At 37.5% G+C, this 21,969-nt stretch overlaps 1 protein-coding gene across 5 annotated transcripts in view; it reads left to right on the plus strand.

Moving 5' to 3' along the window:
* Positions 1-21,969, plus strand: part of sh3pxd2aa (SH3 and PX domains 2Aa) — a 131,109-nt gene that overhangs the window by 4,204 nt on the left and 104,936 nt on the right. For all 5 annotated transcript variants that reach the window (XM_053477687.1, XM_053477688.1, XM_053477692.1 and 2 more), the window contains exon 2: positions 13,882-13,962. In XM_053477687.1, coding sequence (XP_053333662.1) covers positions 13,882-13,962 — 81 coding nt within the window. The remainder of the gene's footprint in view (positions 1-13,881; positions 13,963-21,969) is intronic.

The following is a 21,969-nucleotide window of genomic DNA, read 5'->3' on the forward strand; positions in this document are numbered from 1 at the left end:
TTTAGCTCTTGTAACGTCGTCCTACTTTCTACTTGTGCAGGTTTGGTCCTCAGGTCATTTGTCCTTAAGTCTCGGTCATTGTCTGTGCCAAAGCTCAATTCCCACCAGAAACCTTTATGTCTCCAAAAAGTGAGTGTGTGTGTGTGCGTGAAGCATTGTCTTTAAACCCTTCCAGTCGTTCTGCTCTGTTTCCTCTGAAAGCCTGTGTGGCTCTGTCCTTCCTTGTTTCATCACTCTTTCCACACATTAAAACCAGCTCTATCTCTACCAAACTGTTAATCAATCTAATCCTGCCTTCAAAGCAAACACATGTCCAGCACATCCGAGATCAGTCCCGCTTTAGAGATTTATGATCATGTTAGGCAGATATCAAAAGAACAACCCCTGCATCTTTTTTTTTTTTTTCCCCTGTCGTCTGGTTGCCATTTTTTCTCCCTCTAATCCTTTTTTTTTCTTACTCCATCTGTAGGCTTGAGTTGTTTGCAGCTTGTCAACAGCAGGGTGGTGGATGGAATTGCATTCAGCGCAGTGCGATTACATCATGCAGTAGCTACGATCTGTGGGTATAGTGACATGTGTGGGCATCGTGGGAAGTCCATGCCACAGCAGAGATCACAGATACGGGGTCTTTTGCGCAGTGCTGAAATCTGGACCGCTGATTTCGGGTCAGATCTAGCTTCTCATAGCTCCGCCAGTAACATTTATATGACAAAGGAGAACTGAATGGAGATCAGTGCACTTAGTACAGGGCAGATATTGGCATCAAATCTCACAATCTGGGAAAGGGTGTTGACCCAGGTGGATCTGCCGAGTGCGTTTTGTGCTACACAGGATAAGGTTAAGATTTTAGACCTTTCAACTTGAAGACAAATTGCAACATTTGCAGGCATTGATTATAGTTTATTAAAATCATTTTCGCAGTCAGTAGTCAGGGTCAGCCGGCAGACAAGCAAGATTAACAAGCGTGAAAATGTTTTCATAAAAAAATAAAAAGTTAGAAAACTAGGAAAAACTAAATACAATTAATATGTAGTCAAAAAACTAGTGGTTACAACATGGAGATTTTTTTTTGTTGACCAGATTAAAAAATTCTATATGATTTAATTTTTTTTTCAAAGAAATCATTAAAGAGAAGCAAGGCCAAATTTAGATTTATAGAGGATCAAGATTGCTGTAAGCGCAAGTAAAATCATCAGTAATATTTGCACCTTATTAAATGGTTGTTAGCAACTATAATCTTCTGTCTTTACACTCATAAAACCACACCTGCCTGACCTGGAGAGAAAAACAGCCCTCTCTGAGAACCAATAAGACCTGTCCATCATAGCCTCACCCGGTCCACACATGCGAGCAATTTGCTGCGCTCGAAATACGCCACAATGTGAAACCAACCGAAACGAATGAAAAATGTCACAAAAAGTCAACCCCATGTACAGATTTTCGGAAACAATCTAGGTGGCAAAACAGCCTAAGAGTGTAAGGAAAAAGTGTGAACAGCGCAAGATTCTGAAAGGATTTGGCAGGGAAAGAGAGGGCTTAATTTGGGAAATGAGACATGAGGAGCAGGTGGAACCAATCAGAAACACATAAGCATGGACAAGAACAGGACACGACGTCTGGAATAAAACACAGCAGGATGTGCAGTGATTGGAAAATAATCAACAGGCTGGTATAATGCAAATGCGTGTTACCAACCCATTGATGACAATTTTCCGATAGGAGTACACAGTGAGGTGTTTTACTCCTGTTATACAAAACCAATTTTACAGCAAAGTATGCTTGTGTCAGAAAACAGCTTTGTTTTCATTTAAAGGTCCCATATTTTCCTGTTTCTTTTCCATGTCATTCCACGTCTCAGTACTCCCCTGAAATGCATCTGTTAAATGTTCTTAGTGTACCTTAACCACCCTTTATTTCACTCCTACTTCAAACATGCCATTTCAGTGTCCAGGTAAAGCAGCTACTTCCGAGCCACACCCCTCCAATGAACAGCAGAGCCGAATAACAATCCCACTTATATGGGTTCACTTATATGAGGTCACATTAGGGGGGGGGGGGACTATTTTGTCTTGTTTAAGCCTTGACCAATACAAGAAAGAAAAAAGCTCAAAAAGGTGTGAATGTTTTTTTTTTCCCCTCATGTTTTTTTTGCTTGTACATGCACACTGGAGACCCATCTAAATGTCAAAACGAGCTTTTTGCATAATATGTGCCCTTTAAGTCTTCTTCGAAAGCATCACTAACGGTTTTCATTGTTAAATACCACTGTGTAAAAATTATTTTTTAAGCTTGCATTATGTGAGCTGTTTCTGCTGTGAATGAGTTGTTACTATAGCAACGACTGAGCAGATTAATACATACCTGTATTATTTGCTCTATAGCCAAGACAGTATTATAGCCTTGTTAAAAAAATAGTCAAGAGACAGGATAGACCATGAAGTAGGGTTTACTCAGCCAGGTACTCGGGTGGAGCGAGGCCACTGGTTCTTATGGACATTGTTGTGGCAGGAATTTGCAATATCCTGGCCTGGTGGTTCTGTAAAATGCTTTGGAAAGCCCTTATTTGTTTTGAAGGATTGTTCTATACTCGTGAAATGAAAGGCCAAAATCCCAGTGGAGATGTTTCGTTTTCATCCAGTCAGCAGAACCAGTTGTTTCTGGATTGGTAAATTAGGGATAGCCATTTAATTCCTATTCTAAAAGGCTGGAAGGAGGAAGTGCGTGCTGAATCAACACTTTTACATCTCTTCAGGAAATGCAGTGTGCTACTTCCTCTGCTGTGTTTTTGAGTTTGGGTCTCTGTGAATGAGGTAAATGGGGCCAAGCAGAGGTCGTTTTTTCTTTCTTTTTTCCTTTTTAAGTGGAAATGACCACAAAAAAGGGCAGAAGGCTGCATGTTTGTCCAATGATAAGACAAATGGTCTTCTGGCCACACTTCTGGCCAAAGATGTTTAAAGACCATTCCTTAAATGTGACATCATTCTCTTTTTTTTTTTTTTTTTTTACTGACATGTTCAGCACAGGGACTGAGGGAACTCTCTTTAATCTTTGTTGCTTCCATAATCTAGATAACGGCAAATTAATGATTAGTGAGATAATGACTTCCTGCAAAGGCCCCTTCCCAGGATGTCATTAGCAACAGCCTGAGCTGCTGAAAGCTAACAGTAAAAACACATTGTACAAGAACAGTATGACACTCTGCTGTATGAATCACACGTTAGGTTATTTGTTTCGTTCACACATCAAGCAACTACATGAAGAGAAGAGTTTCTGGTGGGTTCCAAGGATGGGTAACTTCTAACCTTTTTAGCTGGGATTTAAAAAAAAAAAAAAAGGAAACTGTTACTTCGGTAAACCTACACAGTGTTTCTCAAAGCTAAGGAACCCTTTAGAGTGCTGAATGGAATCTTTTCACAAATCACAGATCTATGTATCCTGTTTCGATACGGGATTTAGCAGAGGCTACTTTCTGTACGGAGGCGCGTTGCCGGTTCTCCCTCCATCTGAGTCAGCATCCTCCAGGTTCATCTACCAAAAACATTCCAGTAGGTGGATTAGCTGCTCTAAATTGCCCAGAGATATGAATGCGTATGCTCAGTGTGCCCTGTGAAGAATTTGGATCCCACGCAAGTGTGTATCCCTTTTTCTGTTTGCCTGTATTGCCAGGATAAGGGCTTCCTATCCTGGAGTAGTGGCTTCCGTCAACGTCTGAAAAACTTGTCAGTAGTTGCAGTACTCTGAATCGCTTGTAGGTATGAATGTGTGTGTGCTTGGTGATCTGTAATAAATAGGCATGCCATCCATGGGCGTATCTCTGCCCAACACATAGTGTTCTCAAGATCCACGGCGTCCCTGATAATACGGCAATCAAAAACTATTGAATGCAGGTTTGTCGGTACTTGCCGAATGTTTTAACTAAACAACGCCCTTCAGCCAGAATGCGTCTGGCAGAACATTTAGCAACATCAGTGGTGCGTTTTTGAAATGATGAAACAAAAATGTAAATATTGCAATATATGGTCAAGCTGATTATCAGCACATGCCTATGTTGCAAATACTGGAGAAGCACATCAGCCCTGTGTAGAGCATGGCTTAAATTCAAGGAAAAACATATAGAGAAACCAAAAGCCCATTCTCTATATTCCATCATATATCCTTCCAAGCCAGTATATATATATTTAGAACGCTATTTGACTCTTGGAAACATCAGCGGTTCTGCGATTGATTTCATACCCATCTGTTGGGAGACGTTCTCTTGTCTTCGCATGATTGATCTCAGATATTCTCCTATATTATTATCCCTTAATAAAGGTTTTGTGGGCAGTGAAATGTTCGAGCTGAAACTGTGGAAGATGGGTAGAGTTTTTTTTTCTTTTTTTTTTTTTTTTATATGTGCACTGAAATAGATGTCTTTAGGCGGGGTTCAGAGCTTTTAGTGGTGAGGCCTGCTGATTTTCCAGCCACACCAAATCTGCTAAAGTGCTGCTCCAGCCGTTGCATGAGACAAATCTGAAGGACGGAGGACTGCTGACTGTACAGTAAGTTTTTATTTCTTATTTTCTTAGGACGGCGGTTCGTGTAAAGCCGTGCGTATTTGCGTAGAAATTTGTTCAATCTGATGTGCAGCACATTTCAGCTGGATATCATTCCATCAAAATATTATTAATATATAGTAATATGGAACTTGGGATGGATAGTGTTGAATCCAGTGATTTATACAGTAAACACCACAGTTGCTCGCATTTTCCAGTGATGTGTTCCAGAAAAGCTTTCCATGAATCAGACTTCTGTTTCTTGCACATGCTCCTTTCTAAGGAAGTTCTTTCTAGGAGTTTTGAGGGAGTGTAAATTTTCAAACACTTCTGTCCCAAATGTTGATTCTTTTATTATTGTAATTTGTGGCAAAACCTTTTTTTCCCCTCTATTGTAGCAGTTTTCACAAGCTCATGTGTTAAAACATGGATATTTATTATTGTTGGAAACATTTGAATGGAATTCGTTCTTGAATGCAGGAAGCTTCTGAGAACAAAAGAGTTTGAGGAATTTAGAAATAGATCTTTTGGTGTTGCTTCTTTTGATTATTGGACAGATTTAATCTACACAAATTACTGATTAAGAATACAGATAAATCACAAAAGATATACAAGTAGTACTAATGTTGGAGCTCGTGCGGGTTCGAAGGTATTCACTCTTCTGTGCATTTAACATCGCAATGAGATCTTCCTTTTCGAACGGTGTATAAACGTCCTTTTGTGATACTGTTTTGTTTTCTACAAAATGTCGAAAACGCCAAAGTACCTTTGTTGAAGAATTGAATTCATATTGAAGTGGTGTAAATCAAGTATGGTGAAGTGGAAAATTTAAATCAATAATGCAATTTCCAGACAATAATCAAGACACAGGATTTAATTCATCCATTCATTCATCCTCTTTTCATTGTGTATGCAAGTCTCACACAGGGCCAGACAGGTGTTTTATTTTTTTTGATAATGCCAATGATGTTTATTTCCAATGACGTAATGCCAATGACGGTTAGAAATTGAAATTCATAATTAAAATATGATATGATATTAAATCCCTCCATAAGTTATGTCTGTGAGTAGAACCTCCAGAGGATATTCCTAGTCTTAACTGGTGGAAAGGTTCAAAAGTTTACTTAAAAAGAAAAAAAAGCCCTCTCACTTGCGCTTTTCTTAAGATTTCTTGAAATTTTTTTAGAGACTAATAATTTCATTATTTTTGATTGAGTGCCAGACTTGTCGGTCCTTTGATGAAGACTTTTTTCTTTAAATCATAGTCGGATCTCTTTGGCTATGCCATGATTGTGCGCTTGTCTCTCATGGCTTTGCATGCCTCATTAAAAAGAGATTTGTTAAGAGTCACAGATTTTTTTTTGGGCTCTGTTCATGTCTGTGTATAGTTTTATAAGAATCACGAATAAACAGCCTAGATATTATTACATAGAGTTGTTCAACTTAGCAAACATCAACACTGCATTTATTTATTTTTAAATACATTTTGGAGTAAATCCAGGACTAAGCCCCAGTAATGAAAAGCTTGAATTTGTTATTTTGTTACTACTAGAATACTTTTTGTTTAAGGCTGAGTTTTCCTAAGCATCGCAGAAATTAAGATTATCATAACTGAAGAAGAGAGAAAGAGCGAGAGAGAGAGAGAGCGAGAGAGATAGAGCTGTATTTGATGCTTGCGCTGACATCAAGTGATGCTCTTTGTGCTTCAATGCTTTTGGAAAGCTCGGCCTAGATTATTTAACAAGGACATCCGGAATTAGCAAGGCTCATACATTACTTTTTCTTCTGCTGAAAAAGTTTAGTGTGTGTGTGTGTGTAGTGTTACATGAGTGTGATTTGACTGTGACTCAGACAGCTATATAGTGATATGACAGCTATATATATTTATAGATTGTAAGTCTGTAGGAAAGGGTTGTTAAGGTTATCCTACCAATGATTAAATGCATTACCATAAACTAGGAGTCAGAGGTTTGGACACATCTTCTTAATTCCATGATCTTTCATGGTTTTCATTTCTTTTTACATAATTGTAAAACAATGCTGAAGGCATCCGTTATAACGTCTCTAAGCTGAGGTGCTGTTACTGTAACTGGGGATTTCTAAACTAAGGCTGGTAAGTGTAGATGAAGTTCTCCTCTGCAGCAGAGGTAAGATTTGGTCTTGCTTTACTGCGATGGTCTTTATGAGCTACAGCCAACCCTAGTTTCATCATTGATGGGTTTTACAAATGTACTCGACAATACTCTTCTTGCGAGATCCGTTCCCGGACAGCTGACCTTCATGTCTTAAAATAACAGTGGATGACTGTTGTTGTTACTTAATTACCTAATGCCATATGTGTTATTTGATAGTTTTAAAAAAAAATTCAGACTTGTGTCCAAACTTTTGACTGGTACTGTATATGTTTTGTATGTAGAAATTTAATTAATCTTTAATTAATCTGATTATTTAAGTGAAGTAAATTACAGCATTTTTTTTTTAAACTTACTTAAAATATTTTACATTATCTAAACTCCAGAATGTCATGGGGGTCTGATTTCTATTTTAGAGCACTGTGATTGGTCACAGTGGAATTGGGATGGAGACTTACAGTCTACGAATAGCCTGAGCACCAACAGCTCTCCAACTACAACTTTTTGAAATCTGCTATCTGAACAGCCTTCCCCGCCCAAAGATTAAAGAGTCTCCAGCTAAAGTCAAACTGTTAAAACTTTTACATATGAATGGATTTCAGTAAATGTGTTAGGAAGGGGTGGATTATGTGCAAAAGCAAGGAAAGGCATTTTTTGGCTTTCTTTTTCCCTTATACTTCTCACAACAGGTGAAAGGAATTTTAAGGGCTGTACTTTTGAAAGCCTATCACTTGTTATTCCTACTGCCGCCTTAAATGATCCGGGTGAAGCGAACCCTAAGCGTCCACCCAGGATCAGATTTTAGCTCATGTCTGAGCGCCCTTCTATTTTTGCTTTGTTCTAAGGGCCAGTTGGTTGGGCTGTGCCTGATACTTTCAGCATTGAAGCGATTGCTGTTTTTTCTCCTCTAGGTTGTTATGAGGATGGCCCTGTGAGCAAATGAGCGGGGAGAAAGGTCCGACGAGGCGAGCATTTATACACATCCGTATCCACCCACAGATCAAGGTTGCTCTCCACTAAGCAATTAAGAGTTATAGTCAGGGAGGGAAGGGCCACATGAGCTAGCATGCATGCCAGTCGGGTCGAGGAGCTTTATTTAAAGTGTGTGGTCACACACCCACACACCCACGAGTTTGTCATTTTTCTCTCTTTTTTATGTGGATGCAATATTCTGTGCTGCAATTTGTAAAAGTAGAGTGATGCTGTGTGCCTTTAAAATGAGTTTTTTCCTGTCTCTTTCTCAGTCTATATCAATCACACACATACACACTCGTCGAGGTTCGGCGAAGTGAGGGGACATCTCCAGTTGCTGGCTGCCGGCCTGCTGCAGTCTGTGATAAGCTGGTATCTATTTAGATAGCTGTACACACACATGGCAGAGTGGCATGATTGGTATTTAAGATTACTAACAGCATAGTGAATGCCTTTTCCCAGTGTCAGATTTAGATTGGACACAACACACACCACAACCAGCTTCATTTCTCCCCCCCCCCCCCCCCTCTCTTTCTCTCTCACTTGCTCACTCGCTCTCTCAGTGCTGCTATGTCCTACTTTCCCTGGGCTAATTAATAGCAGATGTACTTGGCTATACCATTGTTATAGATGTGACATATAAACTCATGTTGACCTGCAAATTGCCTCACTTGCCGTGCAAGCTTAATATTCGAACCGCACAATGTGACACACATACCTGGTCATGTGACTTTACAGGGACCAGACAGACTAATATTTAAGAACAATACATGCATTTTATGTTAGATAGGTTAAGCACTTTATCAGTATTATGGACCTAAGTATTTTTGGTAAATGACAAATCTTCATCAAACATATTTAAGGAGTTTAATGAAAAACCTCATACGGGCATAACAATTAAAGAAGCTATTTGTTTTCAAGAGTAAATCAGTAAGGAATCTTGAGTTGAAAGTTCAAGAATTTATGTTTCAAGGTGGTGTGAACCAACAGAAATGAATAAAAGAATACATTTGGAAATGTTTAAAAGCAAATATAGACATTAATGGTAATTTTTTATGGAATTGCCCGGTGACATTGACTGGTGCACGAATAGTACCGAATGGTGGGACATGGTTATAAATATGGCTGTAAAATTCTTCCAGAAATCCTATCAGACTGGTTCATGTTAGTTATCCAGTCAACATTAGCAGTGAAGATTGAAATCGTTCAGATACATAACTTAAATTCCTCCCAGAAAGGGTGCTAGCCAGTCAACAATAGCGGTGAAGATTGGAATCATTTATGGATATACTGTACCTTGAAAATACTCTTTGTCATGTTAGCTAGCCTGCTAGTGGTAACAGTGGGTCTGTTGTTAAATGTGAATAGTCTCTCAGAAATCCTGTCCAGTCAGTTTACGTTAACTAGCCAGCTGGCAATGACAGTGGAAATTATATACATAGATTCCATACAGCATTAAGTCAATGCCTTTATCCAGAATGACTAACTAATCACCAGTCTGCATCCGATGCAATATAATCACGAAGTGCCGATTCGATTTATAGTGTATCTGTAGGTATCATGATTATAAAAATATCCCGATTCCATATTACATCTTTTTTGATTTTGGTACAATGTTAAAACCTTGAACCTTGGTTAATTTGTTATTCAAAAGTTTTATATCTTAGTCTTATTCATGCACTTCGCAACTGAATTGAACATGAGTAATTACATGTAGTCCATTCCTTATAACATTAGTTAACTCTCGATTAATTAATGTTTAATTAATGCATGGGGTATTTTGAGACTGGTGTAAGCGTGTGTAATGAGCGGATTTGAGACTAATTCGCTCGCAGAGTTTGTAGAACAAAGAAAAATCAGAGGCTTTGTAACGCGCAGGACTTAGCGATTCTGTTAAGAAGCGTGTGCTCTAGTCACAGAATCGGTTATATCCAACGTGATCTGTCATGATCTAGCTAAAAAACAGCCAAATCTGGTCACTGGCTGATCGACCGGTGCATTTCTGTCATAAATATAATAAATAATTTCAAAATTGGTGTTGGGGTCAGTGTAGCGATACATAAATCAGCACAGAAAAGACTTACAATTCATAACTGAATCGATTTTTTTCCCATCTCCACTTACTACATGCTTTATAGTTTCAGAAACGTGTCCTCGTGCGAATTCAAAAAGTCAGGAAGAGGAAATAAAACTTTGAGTATTTCAGGCTAGCTTTCCAGCTAGTGATAACTTTTACATCTTGAAAATTCTGTCAGAAATCCGGTCAAGTTAGTTCAGATTAACTAGCATTAGTAGTGCTAAACATAAATATTTATGGATATTATTTAAAAAATTTTCTCGAAATCAGGTTAGTGCAAGAGCATTAGCTAGCCTATAAAATCTATAAAACCAATGCACACGTCTTCCTTTTTCCCACTTCCATAGATAGCACACATGGCAACATCACACGATTGGCTGAAGTGAGATCCTTACGGATCACAGTACGGAAAGCAGTTATGTATCACTGATGATGAACAATGACGTCATTCAGGCGTAACTGTGGACGTATTTGTGTGTGCTACCTCAGAAAGAGACTGTAATAAACACAGGCATGATTCTATAATTATTCCATAATTTATTCCATAGATCTTTCACAGTGATTGCATTAGGAGGCAATCAGAAGCCTTGTGACAATCAGAAATGCATAAACATGTTAGTTTTTCGTCTGTGGTTTGTATATCTTTGAAGGAAACACACTGATCATTGCTCCACTATGTGTGTTGACCACAGAGAATAATAGCAGCTGTGGAGGCTTTTAGCAGCTTGCCAGTGCTGGAGAAACTGCTGGTGCCCTTCCAGGAAAACAATACTTACACACTCGCTTGTCAAATCAACCGCTCTAATTTCTCTTCTTTTTTTTCTTTCTCTCTCTCTCTCTCTCTCTCACACACACACACACACACACACACATACAGAATATGTCTGTCTGTCTGTCTGTCTGTCTGTCTGTCTATCTATCTATCTATCTATCTATCTATCTATCTATCTATCTATCTCATACACAACACATGTGTACACACACAAAGAGACACACTCTACTTGTCTTTGTTTCTGCTCCATCTGTGTCTCTTGCATCACGATTTCATATTTAACAGCAATATCAGGTACATGGCAGCTGTTGAATGTAGGCATTAACACTGCTTTGCCGATGTGCCGCATCCTAGTTGTGGTCTTAATTGTTTTGGACACTCACTTAGCATATTTCAAAGGTTGAGCTGTTTTTAAACACAAAATACAACAATGTAAAAAAATACCTAACTCTATTGCAGTCTGTAACAGTTTTCTGCTTCTCCATCCCCGTTATAAATGTGACTGAAAGTAACTGTTGTTTTAAAAACCTATTTACGTTTGCTCATATCACTTGCGAACTAGCATTTAACACCATTTACAGTATGTATATTAGGGATGGGAATCACCAGGGACCATACGATACGATATTATCACGATATTACGATCGAATTTAATCCTGATTCAATTTTGTTCAGATTTTGTTACAATTCTAAACAAAACTTAGCAAATAATTTGCTCGTACCACACAGGATGCAGTGTTTTCATGTGAATGTGTGAATAGTTTAGAGCACACCACCTGTAGGATTATAGAGGAATTGTTAGTTTTTATGACCTCAAATGAAAAGATATAAACACAGACAAACACACACTTTCAGTCAAAAGTTTGGACACACCTTTCATGGTCTTTTCTGATTTTTATTTTCTTCTACACTGTAAAAACAAAACTGAAGGTGTCCAAAATATGCAATAATCTTCTTTGAACGTTGTTATCTGCTACCTATTGTACTGTATGCTCTGTAAAGCCTTCATAACAGCTCTAATCTGAGTTACCTAATGCCAAATGTGTTACTTCATAGATTTGAAAAAATCCAGTATTGTTGTAGAATATATAGAAAATAAATCTGAACTTGTGTCCAAACTTTTTGGACTGTATATTATGTTTATTATATGTATAATATATTGTGTATATTATGTATATACAGTATATTAAAAGTTAAGAATTGTGATATACAATCGAATCGATTTCTTTCCCTCATCTCTAATGTATAACAACATTACAATCCTGAATTCTTATAAAGTTACTGTCTTTTAGCTACCCAGTTAGTGTTAACAGTGAAATGTATGCAATGTATGCAGTAACCTAAAAGTCCTCACATAATTTTTGTTAGGTTAGCTCAACAGCTAATATTAGAAGTCAAATTATTAAACATTTATGAATGAGAAGCCACTCAGAACTTCTGACAGGCTAGCTGAGATTAGCTTGCTGATTATGGTTAGATATATAAAAAAAAAAGACCATTTATGACTGTAACCTAAAAATCCTCTCAGGAATCCTGTGAGGTTACTATAGCTAATGTTAGCTAATACTAGCCATATTAGTATAAGCAGTTGGAATTATTTACAAAGGTGGCAAGAAATCCTGTTCCAACCGTTATTTTCCATTAAGGAATGTTGTTAGCGTGAGAATTTGAACAAAATGTTTTAAAGCTTAAGCATGTGTGTTAACCACTTCCTGTGTACAACTCATAAGTAACTTAGGCCAGGTTTGTATAAAATATAAGCAAACCTATGCACCATTTTGTAATGTTTTCTGGCTTTTATCACGTTGTAAAATCAATTTAAACATACCACTTTTAGCTGTAAGTACTGAATATTGATGTCATTGCTAAACAGTCCTAAATAAGGCATAGCTTCTGAATTGCTCTCAGTATTATAAGATCAAAAGAAACCGCCTTTGCTCTTTGTGGAGAAGCTCAATTACATGCCGAGTGAAGTGGGGTGAACATGCAGCAGTTAATTAAACCCTCCAGAGGGAAATTTGAAAAGCGTGAACGCCTCTACTGTTTTCTGTTGCAGTCTCAGCCCTCTTTTACACCCAGCAGTGGATGATGTCATGGTGCCTTGTTGATGGCCTTAAGGCTTATTTAGCTTTTGAGAACAATGCACTGTTGGACAGGGTCCTGGGTTGGGAAAGGCCCCTATCTTACCAGATTACTTCCTCTCATGAAAGCAGCAACGGCATTATTGGTTGTATTTTACGAGTAAATCTTGTAGAAATTGGTAGCATCTATGTTGCATTAATTGCATTTGCTTATAATTGCAAATCCATTACTTTACAAAACTATATACAGAATGCGAACCTATGTATGTTGTTTATATACTGATTTATTGTCTTTTAAATACACTGAGGTATAATTACATTTACAGCTGGCCCCGTGCTCCTGTAAATGCTTCTCGTACTGTATCTGCATCGAGAGTTGAAAGTGGTGTGAATTTGACACAAGGATTATCGACGTATGTGTTGCATCTGGTGAAAATTCTAAGTCATATGTTGCGTAGTACATCATGGTGCATGTTTAAACATTTTTTTTTACCCATTTTTAAAGGCAATTCTGATCATAAGAGATTTCTTCCTCTTGTTAATGGAAGGAAGGGTGGGTGGGAGAACACTGATTTATTCACGTTGCAGTGAGAATAATAGCATGATGTCACACGCTTTGATACGCTTATGCCGAAGTATGTTTGCAGGAGCTGCGCGTACATGCGATGCATGGACTTTAACACGTCGTCCGACGCCATCTGATTAAAAATGAATTAAGTGTGTTATCACTGAAATGATAAAGTTTTCTGTTTTAAAAATTGTAAATTGTTGCAGGCTAAGGTAAAGCTTTTCCAACACTTAGTTTCTCGGTAACAAGCTGAATTAACTTCAAGCGAGAGAAAATACCCTGTTGTGGAAATGCCTATTTATAGCTGGTATAAAGTAAGTGATAACAAGAAAAAAAGCATGTTTTGGTAAGTAAATAATTACAATGTTTGGGACTTTTATTACAAGAAACAATCATTTTTTTTTTAAACCCGTATATATTTGTTACATGCTATATTTGTGCTACAAGTACGTGTTCATGTCAGTGTGAACCAGTGTCCTTGGGGGAAATGAAGGCATGGAGATGGTTGTAGAAAAACAAAGTATCTCTTCCTGTTTTTAAAACATGGGAAACGCTCCCAGTTCTCCCAGTCCTCTACTTTTTAATGAAAGAGTGCATTGATTTAATGATGTCTGAGTAACACAGCATGTGGGAAAATTACTGCTTAAAAATTACATATTATACATGCGTATGAGATAACAGGAAGTGTGTAATGGATGTGTCAGCGAATTAAAATTCACATGCCTTGTGTGTGTGCTTTGCCTGCAGGTGTATCTCATCAATGTCACTTACTCCGATTCCACGTCCCATATTATTTACCGGAGATACAGCAAATTCTTCGACCTTCAGGTAGGAATTTGTTTATATGCACTTACACACACACACACACACACACATCAATACCTTTTATTCTCACTAATTAAACACAGTGAAAGGTAGGGAATTTCCTCACACATGCAATGCAGTAAAAACTCACAGCTGTGGGATTAAACAACTGCGACAATCATTTATTAGTCAAGCTAATCGGAATAAAGGCTTCAGTTTGTGAGGAAGCAAGAAATGGAAAAACTTTATGTGGTCTGATGAGTCCAGATTGACTCTATTCCAGAGCGATGGGTGTGTCAGGGTTAGAAGGGAAGAGCATAAATTTATGCACCTATCCTTCATAATGGCCACTGTACGAGCCTCTGGAGATTATTATGAGCCTCTGGAGTGTTATGGTCTGGGCTGCTTCAGCTGGTCAGGTCTAGGCTTAGCAACGTTATGTAGCGGTAAAATAAAGGCAGCTCATGACCTCAACATGCTGAATAATTAGGTTATCCCACCTATAGGTCTTTTTGTTTCTTCATTGATGTCCCTATGAAGATTCTCAGTCATCCAGGTGAGGTTAAAGCTAAATGTGGTTGAATAAACTATAGGAATGTGTGACATTTACTTTTTTTTTTGTTTGTATATACAAATACACACAGGATTTCAAAAATGCAAATATTCAGCCATAGTTTGCCCCACTCGCTTTCTGCCAGTCGCTGATAATGAGTTAGAAGTCAGAGATGATAAATTGTATAACATTTTGTGTGTTTAATATGCATTAGAGCACTCCTTCGCTTGCTTACTGCCACACTGATTGGCAGCGTATTTGATAAATGGCTTGGAAAGGAGGTGAATTTAATTTTGTTTAATGTAGCATGCAGTACTGACAGGTGCAGATTACTTTTATAAGCAAATTTAATACAGTACATGCTCCTATGCGGTACAATATTTCTCTTATGTTGGAAAACTTTAAGACAGTCCTCGTAAACTAGAGTTTTGGAAGACAGCTGAAGGGGAGTGGATGAGCTCAGCCGGTCCCCTGGGTTTTAGGTTTGTGTGAGTGCGTGTAAGGGTGTGTGGTTTAGGACATGCATGTGAGAATGTGCATATATTAAATCTGGGGCTTATATTCTTTGGAGCAGGGTTAAAATCGCACTCTACAGTATTTTTAGGAATTTTTATTTTAATCTGTGATTGCTTTTTTAATAAGTAATATTTTGTTCACATATTATTTTGCATGTTATAAAAGGACTGTTTTATTCTTGTAATTGTTAGGATTACACTGATCAGCTACAACACTAAGGTGAATTCAATATCAATGATTATCAGTTATATAGCAGTATACTGGTGACAGAATTATGCGAACCCAAGGCTCATCTATGCCTGTGCAGACCATTCGATCTGACTCTACAGAAAAGCGAATGTATCACAAATTGTTGAATAAAGTTACTGCTGGCTATTGTAGAAAGGTATCAGAACAGTCAGTGCATCACAGCCTGCTGTGTATGGAGCTTAGCAGACAAAGAGATCAAGATTGTTGATCCGGCCTCCAAATTCCCCAGATCTCAATCTGCTCGAGCAGCCATGAAATGCACCATACAAACAAAAGTCCTATTCATGGAGGACCCACCCTGCAACTCACAGCACCCAAAGGATCTGCTGCTAATGTCTCGACAAGATCTTCAGAGGTCTTGTGGAGTCCCAGGGACACAAGGGGAATTGGGCTTAATGTTTTAAGTTTTAATATTGCAGCCTATTGTTATTAGTTTATCACATTCTGCATAGACTAGCTTTTATAGTCAAGTAGGAGATGAGTCAAAAAGAATATGTAAAATGTTAAAAATTTGGAAACTATTTTTTAAGAAACTTCTTGTGGATGCTTTGATAAATCATGTAATTCCCGAGATACATTAAAGTCTCATTCTATGTATATATCATTTTCAATGCTATTTTTGTACATATTGCTCTAGTTTTATGTATGTTTTATGTTTATGCATATCTAGATATTTGTGTATGTGCTTGTGTGTGTTTGCATGCATGTGTGTTTCCCTATCATCCATATTGAGTTAGCTATTTTAGGCCCATATGAGACTATGAAAAAAGCCCACTGTGTTTCAAAGGAAGCCATGTTCCCACCATGAAGGTGGATCTAGCGTCAAAGCCTCCATTGATAAGCTACACTGGAGCTGCTGACCTCACATGCCAAACTTTAACTCCACAGTTAAACCTTTACTTCAAATCTATCCCGGAGCTTGTGTAATGCTTACTTTAATAGGGGATGGCGAGGGAAGATTACGGTGTTTTCCTATATGGCTTGTGGTCTGCTTTGATAAAATGAAAAATGGATTCAGATGATGCTATTAGAGCTCAGTGCACTTTATTACTTATAGGCTTTTAGTCATAACTAGCTGTTGTCGTTTGAGTTGTGCGGAGTAATTCTTGCCAAATATTACTAGGGAAAATATAACTCACTGCTGATTCAGCACTTTCGGACCACTCCCTATTGTGTTCTGCTCCATTTAAAACAAAAGCACACCTGCTGTTGAGGAATAAGAGTTTTGATTGTATTATTTCTGAAATCACACAGCAAAGGTCATCAGTGTATAGGGTACTGGCTAACATTGTGCCAGCTGGACTGTATAAATGCGCACTTTTCTGCAGGCTTTATCCTTTGCTTGCTGCACGATCGTTGAATAGATGCCATGTTTGGAGGCATCTCTGTAATATTTTGGGTCTATATCACGAAGCGCTTGCCAGGCTGCAGTGTTGTTGCTTTTCCCCCTGAGGATTTCTTTGATGATTCAGGCTTGTTTGGCCAGCTTCTTGCTCACACTGGATTAGAGCCTTTCCACTGTAAAACATTTATGTGCCTGAAGTTATCCCGCTTTTAGTAACATGCACAGAACTAGAGAAAATGGGAGCAATATCAAGATGGCCTCGATAAATTTGGAACAAGCAACTGTATGCTGGTTACATTGTCACAAATTGCATTTGTGAAGTTTTTATCTTGGTTACTGATTAATGATTTCATCACCCTGCTGAATAGGGACTATTATTAATCTCTATTGTCGATATTATGACACATTTCATTTGAAATACATTAATTTTGTACTCGTTTGTAGAGTGGTCAAATCATAAATTTGTAATCTACTCTAGCAGGCAAGTAAATGGAAACAAACAGTTTAAGATGTATTCATTGAATGAAGCTGAATGTTTTAGCTACGAGATGTGATGTCATGTCCTTGCGTCGAATGTAAAATATGTGACCCATCACATCAAATAAGGTGCTAAATAGCATTTTGAGTGATAAGAGTCAGCTCAGGTTTATGGCAAAAAACAAAATGCATGCTTTTCTATCAAAAGTGGAGTGAACAGTATGAAGAGTGCTCATTACAGTAATTTACATTTTCTCAGTTTTGTTGAGACATCAGAAAGACATTTATCAAGCGAATCTTGTCAAAATTTAAAATATTATCAATTTCACCTACTGCACCTTATTGACCGTAATGCAAAACTAACCTGTGTGACCTAATTCCGTACTTGATATGAAGGATCACATTATATTATTTGATATGTTTAACTGCACATACTCTAGTAAGAAATGACATTTTTTCATTAGTCTTTATTTTGCTCAGTTTTGTTGATGTTTCTACATACCTTCTTGTTACTGATGCTTAAAAAAATCTCTTGTTAATTAAATTTAATTGACTTAAGTTCATTAATTTATTCAGGTACTCATAATAACCAGATTGGTGAGACACCAATTGGTGGCTGGAGTAGTTAACACTGTCATCTCACATCTCCAGTGTTGGGGGTTCAAATCTTGCCTCGTGGAGCTTGGTGGTTTTCCTCTGGGTATTAGTGCTTCCACCTATAATTCAAAGACATGCTGTGAAGATTGATTGATGTTTCCAAATTGCCTGTGGTGTATGAATGGGTACTGTATGTGTGCTTGTGCCCTGTGGTGGGCGTTTTGCCGTAAGTACTCTGGGATATGCTTCAGGCCCCCCGCAACCCTACACAAGATAAGTGATGTAGATGATCGATGGGTGATAACCAGATTGTGCCTTAGCCAAAGTCTGTAGTTCATTGGGATTTTGGAATGAGTTTCAGCAACAGCTAGGGTTACAGCTTTGAGGTGCGTCTCGCCACCATAAGGCACATTATCATTAAGCATACGTAGCTACATTCTTAAAGAAAGCATTTATTTTTCAAAAGTAAATAGTTTGATATTTGGATGTACTTGTCCTTGAAACAAATATGAAAAAAATGAATAGCCGAGATATGATCTTATTGTTTTGCTTTAATCAGCTTGAGGTCAAACTTACAGCATGAAACATCACAAATGGTGAAACGTCCTCAAGATCATATCAAGTTTTGATTTATGTTGTAAAAACAAAGTTTGAAAGACTTGATAAAAAAACATAACGATATGCATTAAGGTTATATTTTAACTCCACAAATTAATCAGCAACTTATCAACTTGTGAAATCTAAATGTAAACTCTTTTAGACTGTCGAAGCTCTGTGAAAAGCTTGCATGTATTTCCCTGAACCAAGACATCTCTTGCGTGCCTATTTGAGCAGGTGTTGGTAGAGTTAATGAAGTTGACTGCGACAAAATGAGATGATATACCATATGTCGACTATTTCTTTCCTTTACTTCTCAGCTGAATATCTGTGTCAAAGACCATGCCTTAGAGCGAGCACCACCTGTGGTGTGTAGCCAAATGGAACAGAAGTTCTTTTCATCAAGGCCGCCGGCGGCAAAGTCGACTATTTTACTTCGACCCAAAACTGTGACTCAAAATGTGCAAACGTAATCATGAATTTATTCTAACTTTTACTGTAAACTTACTACTTAAATAGGACAGTTTATGTATTAAGTGTGCTGCTCAAGAAAACCAGTTTGTGGGATCAGCAATTTTTTTGCCCATCCCAAAAAAAAGTAAAACCATTTACTTTAGCTTATTTTTGTGTTATTTGGATTTGTCTTATCGCTGATTCTAGGTCTCTAGTTAGAATATATTTTGCAGCTTGGCGATCCACAGATTTCAGGACACATTCTGCTCATAAGTGATCCAAAGACGGTTTTTAGTGCTGAACATTTTTGTGGCTTCTGACCTTCACTCAGTGTTTTTCAGTTGTCTTTTAACAGCATTTTGCTGATACAAGATGTCTGTTGGGTTTGTACTTGACATATTTGCGGCTAGTTGACTGAGCTTCTAGTGAATTTTTGAATGTTTTTGGAGCGGCAATGTAGCGCACATCAAGGGTGCTGAGTTGACTAGCAGACAGAAGGTAACAGGGAGTGTCATTGAATTGGTTCTACCGCAAGCTTTGCTTTGTTCATATTCCAAATGTCCTTCATGTAATAACCACTTTTAGATATTGGCCCTTTGTGTGAATGCTAGCCAAGTTTACATTTTTACATAGCACTGATGAATGTTTCTGTGGTTTATTACTAACACTAACTGACTATTGCCAAGAGATGTTAGCCTAACAGAATTAATGAGAGAATTTTACCTCACATTTATAAATATTAACAGTTTTTTTTTTTTTACTTAGCTGACTATCTAAAATATGTTAATCTGACAGAATTCCAGAGAGAATTGTTACATCACCTTTATTATTGTTTTTAATATTTACTACAAAAACAAGATGACTATCTAAATTGTTGTAGGCTGACAGGATTTCTAAGAGAACTTGTGCACGGCATTAACACATTTCAATAATACATAATCTAGTTTACAAGGTTCCTGAGAGACTTTTGATAAAGTGATAAAATTTTGACACTAGCTAAAATCTTAACAGGCCAGATTTTCTGGGGAGTTTTTTTTTTTTTTACACCATATTCATGAATATTTGCCAGCTGATCAGTGTCAACCTGTCAAGATTATTTTATTATGTTACATTCACATGTATTTATATATTATTTACTAATGGAACACTGACTAGCGAACACAAGCTAGCCTGACAGGATTTTGAATCATGTTCCTAAACAGTTATAATCTTCACTGCTAACAAGAATCTTTAGCAAGTTATAGATTTCTAAGAGATGATAAGTTACAATATATTTAGCTGTAAATGTCTATAATTCATACTGCTAACATTGTAAACCTGGCTAGCTAGTTTTCTTAAAAAAAAAAAAAAAAAGGATATATTAATAAGAAAGAACTTAGTGGATATAATTCATTTAATGTGACCATCATTGCTTCAATGCTAGCTACAGTAGCTAAGTAGCATTGAACCTAATAAAGGTTAACCTGACAGGATTTCTAATATAATTGCTAAAGCTAACTTGAGAGGATTTCTAATATAATTGTTGAAGATAACTTGACAGGATTTTTTTTTTAATTGTTAAAGCTAACTTGAAAGGATTTTTAATTAAATTGTTTAAGCTAACCTGACAGGATTCCTGTAAGAAATCTAGTTTTCAGGCTGTTTTTTTTAATGTTCATTATTTTCACTGCTAATCATAACTGCTATTCTAGTGTTTATAATTTTCCTTGTGGTATTGTTGACATAAGCAAACAATACATGTTTAATTTGGGCTCTGTCAGTGACAAATGGTGACTATTTTTTTTTAGGACATCAGACATCATAAATTTGGATACAGATGTTTTATGTTAGGCCTGTGGAATGTCTGATTCTGACTGTTTTGTGTTCAGTGGATAAAGAGGGATATTTTTATATCTCTGCGGTTAGAGCGGCATGTCGTCTAGAGGGGATTGACTCATTTTATGATTTTCATACATCCTTTTAGTCGTTGGTTCTTCCTCTTTCTATTAAAGAATCTTTTCATCCTAATAGGATAAACATTCCTATACCCACACGCTGTATTCCATGTATTTATGTTTATGATTCACAATCTCTCTGTTTCTGTCTTCATTATAAAAATGCCACACACAATTGAAAGTCAAAAGCACATGACCACCACTTCATACAGTAGAGTTGTTTTCCAGCCACCTGCTGATCCTCTAAGGATTCAAAACATTCCTCCTTTCTGTAACCAGATAACCATGGGCCAAGCGTTATCCGAAATGGGAATACAAAAATGCATGGGCTGCTTGGAGCCACCCACTTCCATGTGCCCAAACCGGGCATACAGACCACTAAGCACTGCTGGCATCTCCAATTGGAGCAGAAGTTTCACATCTCAGCACTTTTCCAGGGTCAGCAACCATCCTGTGCCAGTACAGTGGGAGAAGAATGGCTAGTTATTGTCTGATCTTGGGCGTGGAGGATAAAGACACGTTTCATGAGCTGTAGTCATGTGAACCCCTACGCTTAACCACTGCTTTTGGAAAAACAATCGAGTTATTTAAAGTTCACTTTAAAACACCCATAACTGTTCATATTATTTGAACTACTTAAATACCATAATTTTTGTTCTATAAATTGGGCCAAACGATGAAAACGAGTGAGAAGTCCATCCACCTCATGTTTGGATGTGTTGTACATGCTTTTCTGCTCAATACGGTTGCAAAGAGTGGTCATATGAGTTACAATAGCTTTCCGGTGAGCTTATTCTAGTCTAACAGTTCTCCTCTGAGTGCTCTTATTTAGTTTATAAATGTAATTGAATAAAAATCCAAAAGTACTATTCATGCTCATTATAGTTTATATGAAACTTTAATGCATTTGCTGCTTACAACTGATTTAAGCCTAATTTACTGTAGTTTGCTTTTTGATTACATTTGAGTTAGAAACTTGCTTTTGTTAAGTCTGTGTATATCAGAGAAGAAAAGAGTTGTCAGTTTTTTTTAAATACAAATTTAAAAGTATCTGATAGTGGTTTGAAGTCTACATGATTAGTTGAGGTTTCAGTAGAGGAGTGAGACAGAGGGAGAAAAAGACAGAGAGAGCGACTCTGTGATCGAGGGCAGGAATCATGGCTGGGATGAGTGTGCATGGAGTTCATGGTAAGTGTATACCTTTGTATTTCCTGTGATCCTCAAGACTGATGTGTCTAAGGGCTGGTGCCATGTGTTCAAATTTCAGGATGGAAATAGCGAGTTAGGGGATGTGTGGTGAGGCAAGAAAC

This window comes from Clarias gariepinus, chromosome 18, assembly GCF_024256425.1.
Source record: "Clarias gariepinus isolate MV-2021 ecotype Netherlands chromosome 18, CGAR_prim_01v2, whole genome shotgun sequence".
NCBI lineage: Eukaryota > Metazoa > Chordata > Actinopteri > Siluriformes > Clariidae > Clarias > Clarias gariepinus.